The sequence below is a fragment of the Thamnophis sirtalis genome, unplaced genomic scaffold, assembly GCF_051295495.1.
Source record: "Thamnophis sirtalis isolate CommonGarterSnake01/CBP01778 unplaced genomic scaffold, rThaSir2_p1.2 scaffold_1, whole genome shotgun sequence".
NCBI classification, from domain to species: Eukaryota; Metazoa; Chordata; class Lepidosauria; order Squamata; family Natricidae; genus Thamnophis; species Thamnophis sirtalis.
The window spans coordinates 49,925,596-49,942,927 of record NW_028261381.1 but is presented as its reverse complement, the minus strand read 5'-3'; the positions used below and the strand labels follow the sequence as shown (position 1 = coordinate 49,942,927).

The window sequence follows — 17,332 nt, the reverse complement described above, 5'->3', positions numbered from 1 at the left end:
ATGTAGGCACTGATATCTTAGAAACCCATAGGCAATATATAATGAACCCACTTGTTTGAAAGCAAAGGCCAATAGAAATAAAATGCCTTATCATTCATGTTTAGACAACAGAAAGAGCTCTTCCTCCTATAAATATATACTTCCCTTGACACACCTGAGTTGTATTTCATACTGGCCAGCATGACAAGGTTCAATATTCCTTATAATCAAGGTAAAGATGTCTTCATTTTGTAGGAATTCATAGCCTGCTTCTGTTGTTAGTTCCTCTCCATCTTTGAGCCAATGAACTGTGGGGAATGGATCTCCAGCAATGGCACAAGAAATAATGACGTTCTGCCCCACTACTGCTCTCACTGACTGTGGTTTGCTAATAAACCATGGCTGAATACCATCTTGAGGTTCTGCAACCCAAAGAAAAAATGTTTAAGACAGACAGGGAGAAAATCTAATAGCACTGGTGGAATCACTTGTGCTGAATTTCATTTAGCTTTCGACAAACCATTTTATGGATATTTTGCTTTGGATGTATATTCTGAATTGAGAACCTCCTCACAATATTCTGGCTAGTGCAGCAGCAGAAGGAATAATCTTTGGCATTCTCTACATAGCAAAAATAGTCAACATGTACCCCCAGATACTTTCCTTAATGGCCATGCCTATCACAGCAGCCATTTGTGAAAGTGCAAAGAAACTTATAAAATGCTATGTTCTGAAATATGCAGTAAGTTACTTCATTTTAAGTTTTCTTTCTCTTTTTTTTTCATTGTGAATTAGTAGGTCACGCTTCAGAATACAAAAAGTTTAAATTCAGACTTTATCATAAGTCACTTTGCACAACATGCAGAAAACTTGCATGCTATGTACATATCCATCCATCTCTTTCCTGGGGAAGCTAATAATACCTCAAATAATTTCTATCTGAATAGTTAAGTGTTTGCAGTAACAAAAGTTTCCATAATAGCTACAGCAACAGCATGTCTAATGTGATTACAATCGGTTCAAAGAAAAGGGGGAAAAAACCAAACAAATAAGGTAATATATAAATATAGAAGGAAAGATTTTGAAAAAAGGCGAGTGAATACATTATTTTCTTTAGGGTAAAGAGATGATAGCTCAGTCATTTCAAATGTGTTTGACTTTATAAAAAGTTTCCCGGAGGATCTCTGTGTTTCTTTTGCTTCCAAAAATCTGAAGTCTTTAAAACAAAAAGCAACAACCCAGATGGTACTTTGTGTACTTCTTAAAAAAAAAACCTCTGGTCTGCTGTGGGCTGGAGAGAATGTTTAAGTAAATAAACTGAAGAAAGATAAATATAGTCCATGGTTGTTTTAAATACCTAGACAAATGAAAAATTGGAAAATGAAGGCTTGTAATGTCCAAAAAAATCAGTACCTGGCATCCTAAAATTCTGATGTGAAATTTACAATAATATATTATTAAATAAAATTGAGTCAGCAAGGGACCTTAACTGAGTGTTATTCTCTTGTATGCGAGCCATGGTAGAGTATTCCTTAAAAGAATTGGACCTTGATAAAATAATTCAATAGATGTTTCCCATCCCTGCCCTAATACATAATATACATGGATGCATGCTCAAATAAAGCATTTGTGTATACCTTTCACTTGACCCACAAGCATATTCATGCAGCTGGGTGTCTCACTTTGGCTAAATAACATTTGCTTTCATTATGCGCTTTGCTTTATTCTCTTCACAAAAATGCACTACCATCATTCACTATACCCACAACGGCTGGTCTGCACTTCCTTTAGCTTTAGTACCATGGGCTTATTGTAACCTTAAGGATCTTTTTGAAAGGGGTGCACCATGAATAGGCCCATGCATTACTTCAGATCCGAAGAGTAAAAATGGTGTTTCAGGGGCCACCTGTACAGCACCTTCTGGTAATCCTTTAAAGTAGCAGCGGAAGCAACTTTTCCCAGAACTGCTACAGTACAATTCTGGGAAAAGACATATTTGGTTTCTGGAATTGCCGACAGACGCTATGTCTGTGTCCATGCATGCAACATATGGGCTTCCTCCTTCTTTGCTTGTTTAGATTACTCTAAGCTATTATGTTATGGCCTATAGTTTTCTAAACACATGAAATGTCCAAATTAGGTCATTAAGCACATGGGAGTATATTTTTGCTATTTTGGTAATTAATACACATAATTTCTATCTTTAAATATTCAATTCCATCAGGTGCTTGAACAAATAAATGTAATTGCTTATAATTACACACACACACACATACACACACACACCATTATTTCGCCCATAAATAAGAAAACAATTGATAGAAATATACTAATTGTAACTTGAACTTAAAATGTGGTATTCATAACCAAGTTTCTGAATTAGCTATTCAATCAAATAGTCACATCCCTACGCTTCTACCATCTACAGAAACACATTACAACTTTTTAGAAATGTATGTATTCTCATTTAATACTTTCTTTTCTGGTTATAGAAATTAGAGTACATTCTTCCTAGTGAAGCAGAATGAAGGATAGGGCCAAATATCCATTAAAATTGTATATAAAGGGAAACTATGGAGTTTCAGAGAAACAAGGAGGTTCTCAACTTTTTGAATACTTTCCTGTGTATCTGTTAAAGTATAACAGAAAGTATATGTTTGTGAGCATGCATATACCTGCATAAGAGCCGAGGTGGCGCAGTGGTTAAATGCAGCACTGCAGGCTACTTCAGCTGACTGCAGTTCTGCAGTTCGGCTGTTCAAATCTCACCGGCTCAGGGTTGACTCAGCCTTCCATCCTTCCGAGGTGGGTAAAATGTGGACCCGGATTGTTGTTGGGGGCAATATGCTGACTCTGTAAACCGCTTAGAGAGGGCTGAAAGCCCTATGAAGCGGTATATAAGTCTAACTGCTATTGCTATTGCTACCTGTCGGCATATAGACATAAAAACTTTACCTTGTACAGTCAGGGTTGCTTCAGTATGAATTCCTCCCAAGTCATTCCAGGCCTCACAGGTGTATTCTCCTGTGTCCTCAGGAAATACCTCTTGGATACAGAGGCGATACACACTGCCCTTCTTCTCAAAGTGAAAATCCTCTGTTTCCTGGATTTCTTTACCATTGTGAAGCCAAATTATTTCAGGAGGTGGATTAGCTGAGCCACAAAACAAAACAGAAGTCTTTGAGATAAAACAAAGGCAACAGGGGAAGTCTATGAACTATTCTATTAGGCCAACTGCAACTATAAGATAAGGCAGAACAAGAAACACACATGGACTTCCTGCTGCCATAACAATATTAAAAAGCTGTATTCTGAGTAAAATACAGGGGTATAATGTAGAACACATATATGTTAGTGAATTCTTATCTGCACATACAGTACATGCATGCACACACAGATCAATTCTTTGGATTTAGTCACATTAATGCACCTGTGTCTGATCAACTATTATTTTATGGCTTCCTATCAAGAACAAAATATGTGTTCAAACATACATATTATGTTCCAGAATTAGTAGAACTGTCTTCCCCATCCTTTTTTCTAATCTTCTGAAAATGTCTTTTGCAAAAATAGAAATAATAGTTTCTTCACATGTGCTCTTAGGCACTTTTCTCATAGTGTGTTTTATTGTTTTGCACCCCATATAATGCTATTATTTAATAGAAAAACTGAGTTTTCATAAATCATTTCTCACTCTTCCATAGATCTAGGAAACCGATCCTCAAACTATGGCCCACAGGCCAGATACAGCCCACCAATGCAAAGTATCCGGCTGGTGGAGTGGTGGGATTTAGTCCCCCCCCCATTGGCTTTATCTTCCAGCGAGCATCCACTCAACCTGCACTTCTGCTTATGTATTTCACCAGTTGAGCTGCACTTCTGATCACACTGCTGCTGCCACAGGAAAGGCCGAAGGAAGGACAAGCTGACTGAGGGGTGATCTCGCCAGTGCAGCCACATGATCCAGGGCCGGTGGGTGAGTAGGGGAGGGGCTGTTGTTGGCTTGAAAAGCACCTCTGCTGCCAGCTTGTAAAATAGTGCTTTAAAAGTCTTTAAAAATGCTTTAAAAACAGCCTTTCAGGATGTTTTTCATAGCCATATGATCCAGGGCCGGTGGGTGAGTAGGGGAGGAGCAAGTACAGCAAGGATAAAGGCAAAATGGACTGCTAAATTGGCCACGTCCACCAGTCACGTGACCATTTAGCCATGCCCACCCAGTTGCATGACCACCTAGCCATGCCCACTCAGCTGGTCCAGCCCTCCAACAGTCTGAGGACCATGAATTGGCCCCTGTTTAAAAAGTTTGAGGACCCCTGATCTAAAAGAAAAAGGGTTCTATTTATTCGTTTGTACTAGTTTTATAGCCTAACCCAACAGGGTCTGGCCAAGCTACAACAAAGCCAAAATAGCATATTAAAGTTAACATAGCATATTCCATAAAAAGAAGGCCATCGTTTTAAAGTTGCATGAAAACATTCTAGCATTTTAGCCATGGATTGCTTTTAACTTCCTTTCTTCAAATTTCAAGCACTTCTTTATTCTACAATGACAGTAGAGCCATCTATTTACTTTAGATTCCATTGGTTTCCCATTATCCCTAATGATAAAAAGTTAGAAAAGGGGATAAATATGAACCAAAGGCAAAAAATACTGCTTGATTGCAAAACAGAATAATACCCCTGTTAAAATTCTGAACAGTTTATTATTTCTTATTTAGATCTATTTCTATATTGCCTTTCTCCCAAGTATCCCACTAGAAAACACAAATATTTACCTGAAACTTCTACTGTCATAATCACTTGGCTTCCATCCATTACCTTAAGATCACTTAAGCCTTTCAGAAGAACTGGAGGAAAGGTTTTATTGGCTGCAATTGGATGTGCACTTTCTAGTTTAATTCTGCTCCTCTTTTCTGCTTAAATAAGAGACACAATGGTTTCCCATAAGGAACTCTTGTAAAAAGATTCAATTACTCTTATCAGAACAAAACTTAATAGGATATTAATTTCCAACTCAACAATACTCATCAGAAATCTACACGAACAAGTATAACTTTACATTTACAGATTATTATTATTATTAATCAAGTATTTTAATTTAGTTAATTGTCATGCAAAAACTTCTGAAAGTTATAGAACACAGAACACCAACTTTATTATTTACACGTCTTTGCTAAAGATAGAAGTAAAAAATAAAATTAAATCGAATCCTAATTTTGGATCACTCTGTGGAGCAATTTTTAAAAAGATCTTTGCCATTCATTTTTTTCCTCCTAGAAAGTTTAAATAATAAGAACAATCATTCTTGCCTTAAGGATGCTATTTGGCTCAAATGTAACTAATGGCAAATTGTTTTTTAGTGGGCAGATATCTTCGGAAGTGTATTGAAAAAAAGATGTCCGGGAGATTGAGATAGATTTTTTTTGCAGCTATTAGAATAGGAAATAATAAAAGCAGTGTGGTGGCCTAGAGGTGAAGATGCTTGCCTCCAACTCAGAAGATTGAGAGTTCAGTTCTAGGGAGTGGCAGATGTTTCTTTATCAGGGCACAAAGAGCAAATATCTGGTGCAAACTTGGCATAGGCATCAGGAAGGGCACCTGGCCAGTAAAATGCTCAGCTCCATTCAGTTGCCACGACTCCACCCCAAATAAAGGGATTAAAGGGTTGTAAAAAGAAAAAAAAGGTATATGTACTGACTTTACAGCGGTAGAGACTAATTTGGTTCTGCACCTAATAACGGCAGCAAGACTGTTGGTGGCACAATACTGGAAGAAGGAAGACTTGCCTACAACTCAAGAATGGACATTGAAAGTTACAAACCTAGCTGAGATGGCTAAAATATCGGCATATCTTAAAGATCATTCGAATGAGAGATATAAACGAGACTGGAAAAATGGATTGACTATATACAAAACAAATACGGGACTAAGAAATTCCAGATAGCCTATGCTTAAGATCAGGAATAATTTAAACTGCTCAAAGTTAGTGCAACAGGAAGAAGCTGAGTTCAATGTAGAGATGTTATTAACTTTTTTTAATTTCTTTTGTCTTAATATATTTTAGACTGTGTTTGTTAAAAATCTATACCGTGTACGGGCTCTGGGAAGTCGGGGGGTAGGGAGGTGGGGTGTTAGGGGGGAGGGGGGATAAATAGTATGTGTTAGATTTCAATGCAATGCGATTTCACATGTATACTGTTTCTCTTTATTTTCACTGTAAAAATAGGACAAGCTGAATATATTGACATATAGTAGAAATACACCAAAGGGAGGAGTAGCGGGATAGAAGAAAGAGGGGTAGAGAGGGCGGGAGAGAGGATTGGAGGGAAGGTGAGAAGGAAGGGAGGGAGTGGACTGGGAGAGAGGAGTGGTAGAGGGGGAGGGGAAGTAGGGTAGAGGGGAATGATGGAGGGAAGATGGAAAGTTGGAGGGGGGCGAAAGAAAGAGGTGTATGGAGGGTCGAAGAGGTATATTGGGTTTCTATTTTGGGGGGTATTGTTGACAAAAGAAATTGCTGTGTTTATTGTTTAATGTTGTATGGCCCCGGTTATGCACAGTATATATGTGACTGTATGAAAATGAAAAATGGAAAATAAAAAAACACATTTTACAAAAAAGAAAAAAGAAAAAAAGAAAAAAAGTGCAAGAAATAATAAAGAAAATGAAAATTGGAGTGGGGAGGGAATCGGGGGCTGAGAATCATAGAGCACAAAGGAGCAAATATTTTAGAAAGAGAAGGATATAGTTTTCATACTATACAATGTAGCATATACTATATTTACATGGGAAAATGATATGAAAGATAGCTATTTTATTGTTAGGAAAAACCCATTTGCATGATTGCTGCAATTGGTGGATTAAATCCCATCAAGTTTGTGAAAATCATATTCAGGCAGGCAAATTGACTTTAGATCAGGATTGAAATGATATAACATCAGAACCACATGTAGGTCCTCAGCATCTCTTCTGGGCCTCCAGAGCATTCCTATTATCATCGTAATGAATTTGGGCCTTATGTCCACTTAAGGCCCAAGACCTGTCTCATCTATTTTTAGCATACAGCCATTGATCTGATTCTTGTGTGGACTGAAATTGGGAGCTTTCTGTTTTAGTGAAACAGTTTGACAAGCTGCTTTTTCTCCTCATATTTTCAGGAAGGAACACAGCAAAAAGAATAACCCAGTGGTGGGACTCAGCCAGTTCGCACCACTTCGAGAGAACCGGTTGGTAACTTTCTGAGCAGTTTGGTGAACTGGTTGTTGGAAGAAATCATTAGGGCAGAGAACCAGTTGTTAAATTATTTGACTCCCACCACTGGAATAACCTGACTTAAAAATTTCAGAATATAACTTCACACAAATAAAAACATCCATGTACCATAATTATTTTATGGCATATTATTCTCATTTAACACTTAGTTATCTAATATTTAAAACTGGCACACATATTGCATGTTAGGTTGACTGGTATGTCTTCCTAGAATTTCCTGCATGCTTTAGTCAGTATGGCTTAACTGGGCTCTTGGCCCAGACTCAGCCTTTATGGCATGTCTAGCTAGGAATTTTTTACTTGGATACTACAAGAAGACACTTAAACAATTCATTGTCCTTTGTCAAGATGAAGGTACGGTACAATTCTCTTTTTATACACACTATAATTTAATTCCAATAATTCTTTCTCTTAGCCCTCCTATTGTTTAGTGGGTTTTTTTTGCCCTGTACTTACTTAGCTTTGAAGCTAGATGATTAGTATTGTTGACATAACTGCCATCTCCACCTTAGAAACTATGGCTCTCAACATCCACAAACTATTATTAGAACTAATTGGGTTATAATCTTTATGTAATATTCAGGAAGAAAAAATGTACTTTACATTTATTTCATGAGCACGTAAAGACGCTTAAGCAATGAAACTTGCCATATATTTTTTAAAAACTTTAAATGGTGCTTTTATATACTTATATCTATCTCCCTTGGTGTATGGGAATATCAAATATGCATCTGAGAATATTTCTTTTCTCTTTATCCACCCGGTTGAGCAAAACCTGTATGAAAGGGGAGTTTTTGGTTTTCGTATTGGGGTTTTATTTTTAGAAGTTGCTCGGAATTGGGTGTCAATATAAGTATTTTTTAATAAATAATAAATAAAACCAATGATCCATTAATAAATAAATGTTGTTTTTTTAAAGATACCAAAGACATTTTAACTTCTACTGCTGTGGCTAGTAACAGACACGACTCCTTTCAAATTTCTATTGAAACAGATTTTAATTAATAATTTCCATTATTACTTAAGGTAAAAGTAAAGGTTCCCCTCAAACATATGTGCTAGTTGTTCCTGACTCTAGGAGGCAGTGCTCATCTCCGTTTCAAAGCTGAAGAGCCAGTGCTGTCTGAAGATGTCTTCATGGTCATGTGGCCGGCATGACTAAGTGGCACATGGAATGCAGTTACTTTCCCACCAAAGGTGGTCCCTGTTTTTCTACTTGCATTTTTTATGTGCTTTTGAACGGCTAGGTTGGCAGAAGCTGGGACAAGTAACAGGAGCTCACTCCGTTATGTGGCGCTAGGGATTCGAACCACCAAACTGCCAACCTTTCTGATCAACAAGCTCAGTGTCTTAGCCACTGAGCCACCGCACATCCCTTTTTACTTAGCCCATCTAAATATATTAAATAAATGTTTTCATCTTCTTCTTTCAGGGGAAATTCTTCTCATCGAAGAATTGATGAACGTTGTCATTAAATCTCCTCTTTTGGTCAGTGGCTATTCTATATATTCTTAACACATTGAAATGAGCAAGGCGTATAAATGTGCCAGGACTATGGCACAGTCTTTATTCCAAAACCCACTGCTCAAGAATCAGTGAGTTATTCAGTAATAACTCACCAGTAGTCACTGAGAACTGACACTGAAATCTGTATATTTTCCTTTTGAACTCAGTAAAATGTACTTTTGACTATAAAGGAGCAACATTAGTAGAATACAGTTTTAACAAGAGAATGGGAAAGATTAATCCTAATTCTTTTTTAAAAAATTGTATCTGTCATCTTACAATGTGTTATCATAGGCCCGCTCCCCCTTCACCCCCTTATATGTGTGTCTCTTCCTTTCAGTTTTGATACTTTGCACTCCAACCTTGGGAAGTTATAATGACACAGGATGCAGATTCCAATGAGAAAACAAGAAGCAGCTTCTCCAATTACTAATCTAATAATGGCCACGCTTAGTTTGAATGTTAAAAATGGAAAAGAAACTTCTAAATCATAAAAAGAATTTTTATTACACATAAAGTTCACAGACAACTTTCCCACAGCACTCCTTCTTACTTAATACCGCTGCAAGCTTGTTTATGAATGAAAGGGGCCATCTTTTATTAGCATCCTGACTGTGAGTGGCATACAATGCTCCTTGAGTCAGCTCCCCAGAGATTTAGGTTCAAGTCCTTCTTCCAGAGAAATACTTTTTTTTTTTCAAAATGTAGAAAATGCCCTCTGCTCTGCTTTACTTTCTTCTGACAGTTTCCCAAGATCACAGCCAAAACTATCAGGAAATTGAAAGAATATTAATTCACGTGCCAATTTCAAGTTTCTACATTCCCCATTCTGGGGACTGATGTACTAAAATGGGAATGCATTAAAGTACCTTCCTAATGTTTCTTCATGTGCTTAACAATATACTTCAAGAACTCAAATTAGTATCTGACTGGCCAGCAGTCTGATTCGTTCAGCAATACAAACAGGGGAAGGCACCAATAATTGCTGCTAGCATCTCTTAGCCAATCACTGGACTTCTGCTGCTCTTAACATTGCATCTCATCAAAGAGTTAATATCTCAAAGACTCATGGTTTGGTTCACATTTACTTTTATTCCCCACCCCCTTTCAACTTTCAGCACATCTCACATGGGTAGTTCTTAAAAGTAATCTCATTCATTTCTCATATGGCCACATTGCGTTAAGTGCCTCCAAACGTTAAGTATCGGGGAGAGGGCCAAAGGAGAGGAGAAACTGCTATGTATAATATGTAGCTAGACCTCCTTCTCCACACTCTGTATTTATGGATAAACATATAACATAATGTAAATGTGGGATGATTTCTAAGAATAGACAAAGAAAAATTCTCAGCTTTTTTTTTTAGATTTGAGGAATTCCCTGTTGTGCCCAAGAATGGCCAAATTTCTATTCTTAGTCTTTGAAAATTTCCTGTGAATATTGCTGTCATAAGTCCTTCTGTTCTCAAAACTTTAAGCAGGTCCTTAAAGCCTGAGAAATTGGGCCATTTTTTTGGATATTTTTGTGGGAACCTTTGCACATATTAAAAATTCCAAAGGAAGGGTTTGTGTGTGCATTCATTTCTTAATACTTATTCACAATTTTCTACACATTTGTCTTGTATTGGTTCTGGAATCTAAGCTGACTGTGTTACCTATTTGCTTGTCCATCAAATGAATAGTTATCACTTCAGAAAAGGAGGTCAAGACCTTTTCTCCTTTTATAATAGAAAATTCACAAATTTAAAACTAATCAAATAGTGGTTTTATTTTCTCATCAGTAACTTTTAATGAAAATAAACTAAATCCAAATTTAGTACAAGGGGGAATCATAATCCCTAATGTTTAGTTTCAGGAAAAGAGATTTCAATCGGCCAACGGAATCTATTTGCCAGAGCTTTAGAATAAGGCAGCCAAATAATGCCTAGCCTGAATCCTTTGCAGACACACATGCTCAGCAATACTGACCATTTATGGTGATTAAAATATTGTGTTGGCTCCCAGTCTCATAAATCAACTGAGCTGCAGAAAAACACTTAACTCTCAAAGTGCTAGTTTGCTAAGCGTGCAGAGAAGTAGACATACAAATATTCATGAAGCCAAATCACTCAGCATACTTCAAATAAAATGTTCCACATTAGAGTTCAGCTCCATCCTGGTCTACATCTAGAAACCCACCCACCCCCCTTACTTGTGCTTTGATGCTGTTAATTCAAAGGGAAGAAACAAGCTGCTTAACAGGAACCCAAAATGCAAAATCATTTGGTTTCTGTTTTTTTGCTACAAAAAGTGTTTTTAAAACTGCAATCCCACAAACACAGCTTGAAATTAAAAAGGTGTGATATGTGTAAGTTGTAGTACAATCAACATCACATTTATGAATGTGATTTGTTTTCTTTAATTTCCTATCTCTTCATAGCTCAGCCTGGAGTTTCCCATCAGGGAAAGCATCTACTTTTGCTATGTCTGGAATTGGACAAAAGGATGAGAGTGAGAGAAAGCAAACCTTCTCAGCAATTTTGTATATACACAAGATGATCCCTAAATATAACCCAGTTATAATGGCTGTGAGATAACTTTTTCAGTCTAGCAAAAAATAGATACATTGCTTATCTAAATAATTGGGAATTTTACTCTTATCATCCCATTGGCTTAAATCAAGAGAAATGCAATTAATCCCAGATATGGTCATGTCAGTTGCAACAACTCTATTTAGACATAAATAAAGCAGCGTTTCTTTCAGCTGAAGTACTTTCAAGACTTGGTGATTATTTTTAATGATTCAGAACATGCTATCCAGCAACAATTCCATCTCTTTAAACGCAATCAATATTCTGCTTTTTTTTTTCTTAACTGCAATATGGAGAAGGTTAATCTCAGATGTTATTACACTCCAAGGTTGATAATAATTGTTTATTGCATTAATGACTTGCATTGACTATGTTTTCATATGAGAACTGGTGCATGATTGGGGGGGAGGGGTTGGAATGAAGTAGTTACTCCACAGTTTTATAGAACTTCAGATAAAGAAATTAAAACTTAACTAAGGCAAATTACCAAAATCTTTTTTAACATATGATGGACAATCTGTTCTTGGTGGACACTTGGAAACAGAGATATGGTACTTCTAGGGAATATATTTAAATATATCAAAAATACATAGATCGTTTTAAAGAATGGATATGATATGGCTTTCTAAGAAACTTGCAAATAAGATCTCTAAGGTGGAGATTCTATCTAAGGCTTCTTTTGATTACAACCCTATCAATTTGATGCCTATGAGAAAATCTACAATTTTTAGATGGAGAGTAAATGAACGCTTATTACAGAAAGACTTGGTGGTAGACAACTGTAGAAAAAACTAACTGAACTCTTTGATAACAACTTAGTTAAAGGAACAGACTTAAAGAACATTTGGGATGCCAGTAAAGCTTTTATAAGAGGTTATTTTAATCCAACATAATCAAGAGGTAAAAAGAGAAGTCTCAAGAAAAAATGCAGATCATTTTGGATGAAATTAAAAAGAAAGAAAAACATTTACAAAAGTAATTGACATATTACAACTATTATATATACAAAACTTCTATAACAATAATTATCTATGCTAATAGATATAAAGACAAAATTAAAATATTTGAAACGGAAGGACTTTTAGTTTCAAATAAACCTGGGAAATGAATGACATATATATTGAGAAAGGAAAAAGAAAAGAAAATGATATTGAAAATTCAAAAAAGAGATAAAGCATTAGTGGATAATGTAAATATGGTGAAAATACACACTATAGGAAATGGATGAAACACCCCATAAATTAAACGTTGACGACAATACCATAATATTCCAGAAAAGGATCATATCAATTGACACATGACAGGAACCTAATTGCTTTTTAGATAGAAAAGACTTTCTTACTGTAAGATACTTTAATGACCAGAAACAAAATGTTCAGGGCAAATACAAATGTGTAACACAGCTTTAAATATAGGTACTGATACGTTAGAAATATACTTTAGGAATGTATAGAGTGAACAGCAATCCTAAACACTCATATACTTTAGGAGGGAAAACTCCTGAAGGCTCTGTTTTGGGTTTTAGAGGGAGGACCAAGAGCATTAAATGATCATTACTTAATTGCAGTGTCTTGTGCATTCTATTATAATTGTATTCAAGGCAACTTCATTACTCTTCCTTAACATGTGGACTGAGTCCATGATGTAGCATCTGCTGCCAAGGATATTCAGCCATGGCTTAGAAATACTGTAAATAATGTGCAAGGATCATGTGAAGAACACACTGTATTTAGAAGTGGAAAATTACAATTTCAAGGAGCATCTAAAGAAAATACTGAAAGCCTATAGTTTTTATTTATCTGTACCTATATCTATAGCTAGTCTGCCCTCCAAAAGCCTTGAAAACTTACTGTAATTTGTAAATGGTGCAGAGCTTGTTCTAAAACTCCTAATAAATATTGACTGAGCAATTAGATGAACCATAACATAAATATATTGTAATTTTACTCCATAGTACAGCTTTCTAAAATTTCTATGACTGCAATTTTGATTATGCTGCTTGATTAATTCTGAGTCTCAGCTCCAACATAGCTGTAGAATGTCAAATTATAATGGCTTTCATATTAGATGTAGAACATGTCTCTATATTCCTTAATCGTACAAACCTAAAGAAGCAGAGACACTTGTTTTTTTTTAAATCAAACCCTTTCAAAAAATCAATAGTTTACACTGTTTCCAGAAATAGAGAAGTATCTGCAAAAATCAGTGGTGATTTGATGTAGCCACTTTCTAAATCATCAAAAGTAATATTTATCCTGTCTTGAGCATCCTCAAAGTTTAGATACAAATTGATTAAACATTGCAATAAAACAGAGTTGCTATGGTAACATTTCTATGTTTATAGATGTTACAGCCTTGGGTTACTGTTAAGTATGGTTTTATTAAAACAATTTGCATACTGTAATTAATGGGCAGGACCAAATTAATTTGTATAAAGCAGACCTATTAAAATCAATATGCCAAGTTATGAAATAATACATGACTGTGGACATGTTATATTTTTCTAAAACAAGTTAATAAATTAGACAAAACAACTTACCCATCTCCTTGAAGTTTATGTATCAAGCAGGTATCAAGTTAGGCTTAAAGTTACCAACCAATAATTACTGTGCAACTCTCACCTTTGCTTTAGCATGATTACTATCTATAAAGAGATATGTTTATGGTTTTATAAATATCTAACCACAACAAATGAAGCCACCCAGAGTCGTTGGATATGAGATGGGCAGTAAACAAAATTTATAAATAAATAAATAAATAAATAAATAAATAAATAGCCACAACAAATAAACACATTCCCTGTTATACTAACTGGAAGAGAATCCTACCTGGGACCCACAAACTATATTTTGCAGCCAGCATCTCTGGTTTGAGCTAACCTGTTCAGAGCAGCTGTTCTAAAAAGATTTTAGATGACTCTAATCTGGTAGCCTGCTGAATCTGATCAATGAATGGCTGCTATAAGCAGATTATGAGAACTATGGCTATCTAACAAAAACATTTAATGCTAAGGAGCCCACATGAATTATCCATAGACAAAGATAAAGATATTAAATTTCTGTCCTGAGAAAATTTTTCTAAATTTTAACTAACATTTTAATATTTATATACTGTTTTATATTTTGATGTTTTATTGTACACCTCACAGATTCTCTCTTTGAGGGAGAAGAGAAGCCTAAGTATATGCTATTAGCTGCTTGGCTTTTCATCAAATAATGAAAACGAGCAGATTAATCAAAGTACTGTAAGCCAAATATTGCAAATGATAGGATGTTCACATTAGTAAAAACTGGTGAATTCCAAGATGTCCTGGTGGAGATAGGGAAATCCCGATGACAAATCATCCAATTATTTATAAGATGCAAATAAACTTCTGTTTGATACTAATAAAGTTTCTCATCAAATACTTTTTGAGTAAATTTCGGAGACATGGGATAAAAAAAGTTGCCTTTTTATGAACTACTAATTGACTAAAAAACAAAACAAAAAAGAAAGCTAAATTGAAATAATTGGGACATTTTCTCAATGGAGAGATGTAAGAAGTGAAAAACCTCAGAGGCTTTTTAAGTTGTTCATAAATGATCCTGACTTAGATTGAGTTTCAACATTTGCAGACAATACTAAACAATTCTGGATGGTTAAGAAAAGGGGGAGGGGGGGAAATTGTGACAAGCTCCAGAAAAATATTTTTAAAGTGGTTGATTAAGGGAATCCAGGGGCAAATCTGACTGAATTTAAGAAAGTGAAGAGAGATGCATACTGGGACATCTATAACTTCGTATATACACTGATGGATCTGAGCTACCCACCAACCATCCTATAAAAAGATATTAAGAGCCTACTGCATAGCCCAATGAAGATGGCAACTCTGTGTAGCAGCTGTAAAAACATAAAAGCAAAATCAATGCTAAGGAACATTAGAATAATTAAAATAAAAATGCCTAAATTGTTGTGCTCTTATATAGATCTATGATATATCTGCAGTTTGATTCATGCAGAATGATTTATGTTTATATAATTGAAGAGGAATATAGTGGAAGAAATAAAATTGCACAAGAGAACAATAAAAATTATTGGTGACCTTAATAACCACAAGATATATAATGGGCATTAACATGGATGGCTTTAAAAGTCCAGAAAAAAACCCATTGGGCACTAAAATAAAATGGAGAGCCAAAGTGGTACAGTAAGTAAGGTATTGAATTAGGATCAAGAAGATCAAGTTCAAATCCATTCTCAGTCATGGAAGATTATTGAACTTGATGCCAGACATTCGCTCTCAGCCCAATCTACTTAATAAAGGAAATGCTACAACTGCTGCCAGAATAGACTAAGTGTAACCTGTAAAGTGAAGCAAAATAAAATGGAACACAATACAACACAACACAACCTGGCTCAATAATGGTAACTGCGAGAGGGATTTTGGAGTTCTAGTGGACAATCCCTTAAATATGAGTCAGCAGTTACCAAATTGCTGCAGCTACCAAAAAGCCAATACAGTCCTAGGATGCATTAACAGAAGGATAGAATCAGGAGCACGTGAAGTGTTAATACTACTTTTGCCTTTGTAAGACCACATTTGAAATACTGCATACAGTTTGCTTGCCACAATATAAAAAAAGAGGCTGAGACTTTAGAAACAGTGCAGAGAAGAGCAACAAAGATGATTAGGGGACTGGAGGCTAAAACATACGAAGAACGGTTGCAGGAACTGGGTATGTCTAGTTTAATGAAAAGAAGGACTAGGGGAGACATGATAGCAGTGTTCTGATAATTAAGGGGCTGCCACATAGAAGGGGGAGTCGAGCTATTCTCCAAAGCACCTGAAGGCAGAAGCAATGGATAGAATCTAATCAAGGAGAGAACCAACCTAGAACTAAGGAAAAATTTCCTGACAGTGAGAACAATTAATCAGTGGAAGGGCATGTCCCACTGTGCTTCAAACTTTTAAGAGATTAGACAATCAATAGTCTGAAATGGTATAGGGTTTCCTGCCTGAGCAGGAGGTTAGACTTATAAACTTTCAAGATCCCATACAATTCTGTTATAGATAATGTTGGACTAAGCTGGGCTTTCAGATGATCAAACAAGACTGTTCTTATATTAAAAAGAAGAAATCCTGGGTTCCAGGTTATTTTAAAACATACATATAGCAAATGTAGCATAGATAACATACACATCGTTTTGTATTTTTGTTCAGCAGATAAATTCTAGGGATGTGCAAAATGTTCCATGCACAGAACTGCTTGGGGCATAGCTTTGAAATATGCATGTTCAGAAGTGTTGGGCAATTGAGGAAGGAGAAAAATGTGAGGCCATGAGAGGAAAAGTTAAAGAGAGAAAGGTGGAGAAAGGAAGATGAGAGCAAAACAGGAGGAGGGGCAGACAAATTATCTACATTTGTCATGTCTGGATTCAAAAACAGCAGCAACATGCCTAGAACAGTATGGCCAAATACTGAGCCTCAGTGTGTTTCTTTCAGGCACAGAAACCAACACATCTGGCAAAGCAGCATCCAGCAGTTCCCAGGGTAGAGAGGACTATTATGTCTGAGCTGCCCAATGTCACCAAATGAAGGCATCCATTAACTCAGAAAGGCAGAACAAAAAAACCTAATCTTTGGATTACATACCTGTATAAAGACTGTGATTTCTTTAAACCCACAAAGAGCAAAAATCTGTACGCATATGGCATAATTTTTGACCACAACAGAGAATTTAACTTGGTTGTGGCATCCCTGAGAGTCTTCAAACCATTCCTGAATAAGGTTTTAAATATCTAAAGACTGGAGATTTACTGCCAAGCTCTGATACTAAGCTTGACAGCTGGGGAGCCACACAGTAGAAAGCCTGAGGGGGGAGGTCTTCAAAAGGTACTCCCCTGATAATCTAAGTAATGGAAAGATTAGCGGAAGGGACAATCCTTGTGATCATAAGGACCTAAAACTATTTACAATGTTAAAGGTCAATGCCATCACCTTAAATTGAGCCCAAGAGTCAATAATCAGCTAGTA

The 17,332-nt window shown here is 36.0% G+C and overlaps 1 protein-coding gene across 2 annotated transcripts in view; it reads right to left on the bottom strand.

Moving 5' to 3' along the window:
- The window catches only part of MYLK (myosin light chain kinase), a 174,322-nt gene that overhangs the window by 73,917 nt on the left and 83,073 nt on the right, over window positions 1-17,332 (bottom strand). The window contains exons 12-14 of one of the 2 annotated variants that reach the window (XM_087711787.1): window positions 4,754-4,894; window positions 2,935-3,132; window positions 155-401 (exon numbers count right to left, since the gene is read on the bottom strand). In XM_087711787.1, the coding sequence (XP_087567913.1) occupies window positions 155-401; window positions 2,935-3,132; window positions 4,754-4,894 (586 nt within the window). The remainder of the gene's footprint in view (window positions 1-154; window positions 402-2,934; window positions 3,133-4,753; window positions 4,895-17,332) is intronic. The other variant, XM_087711791.1, reaches the window with a different exon arrangement.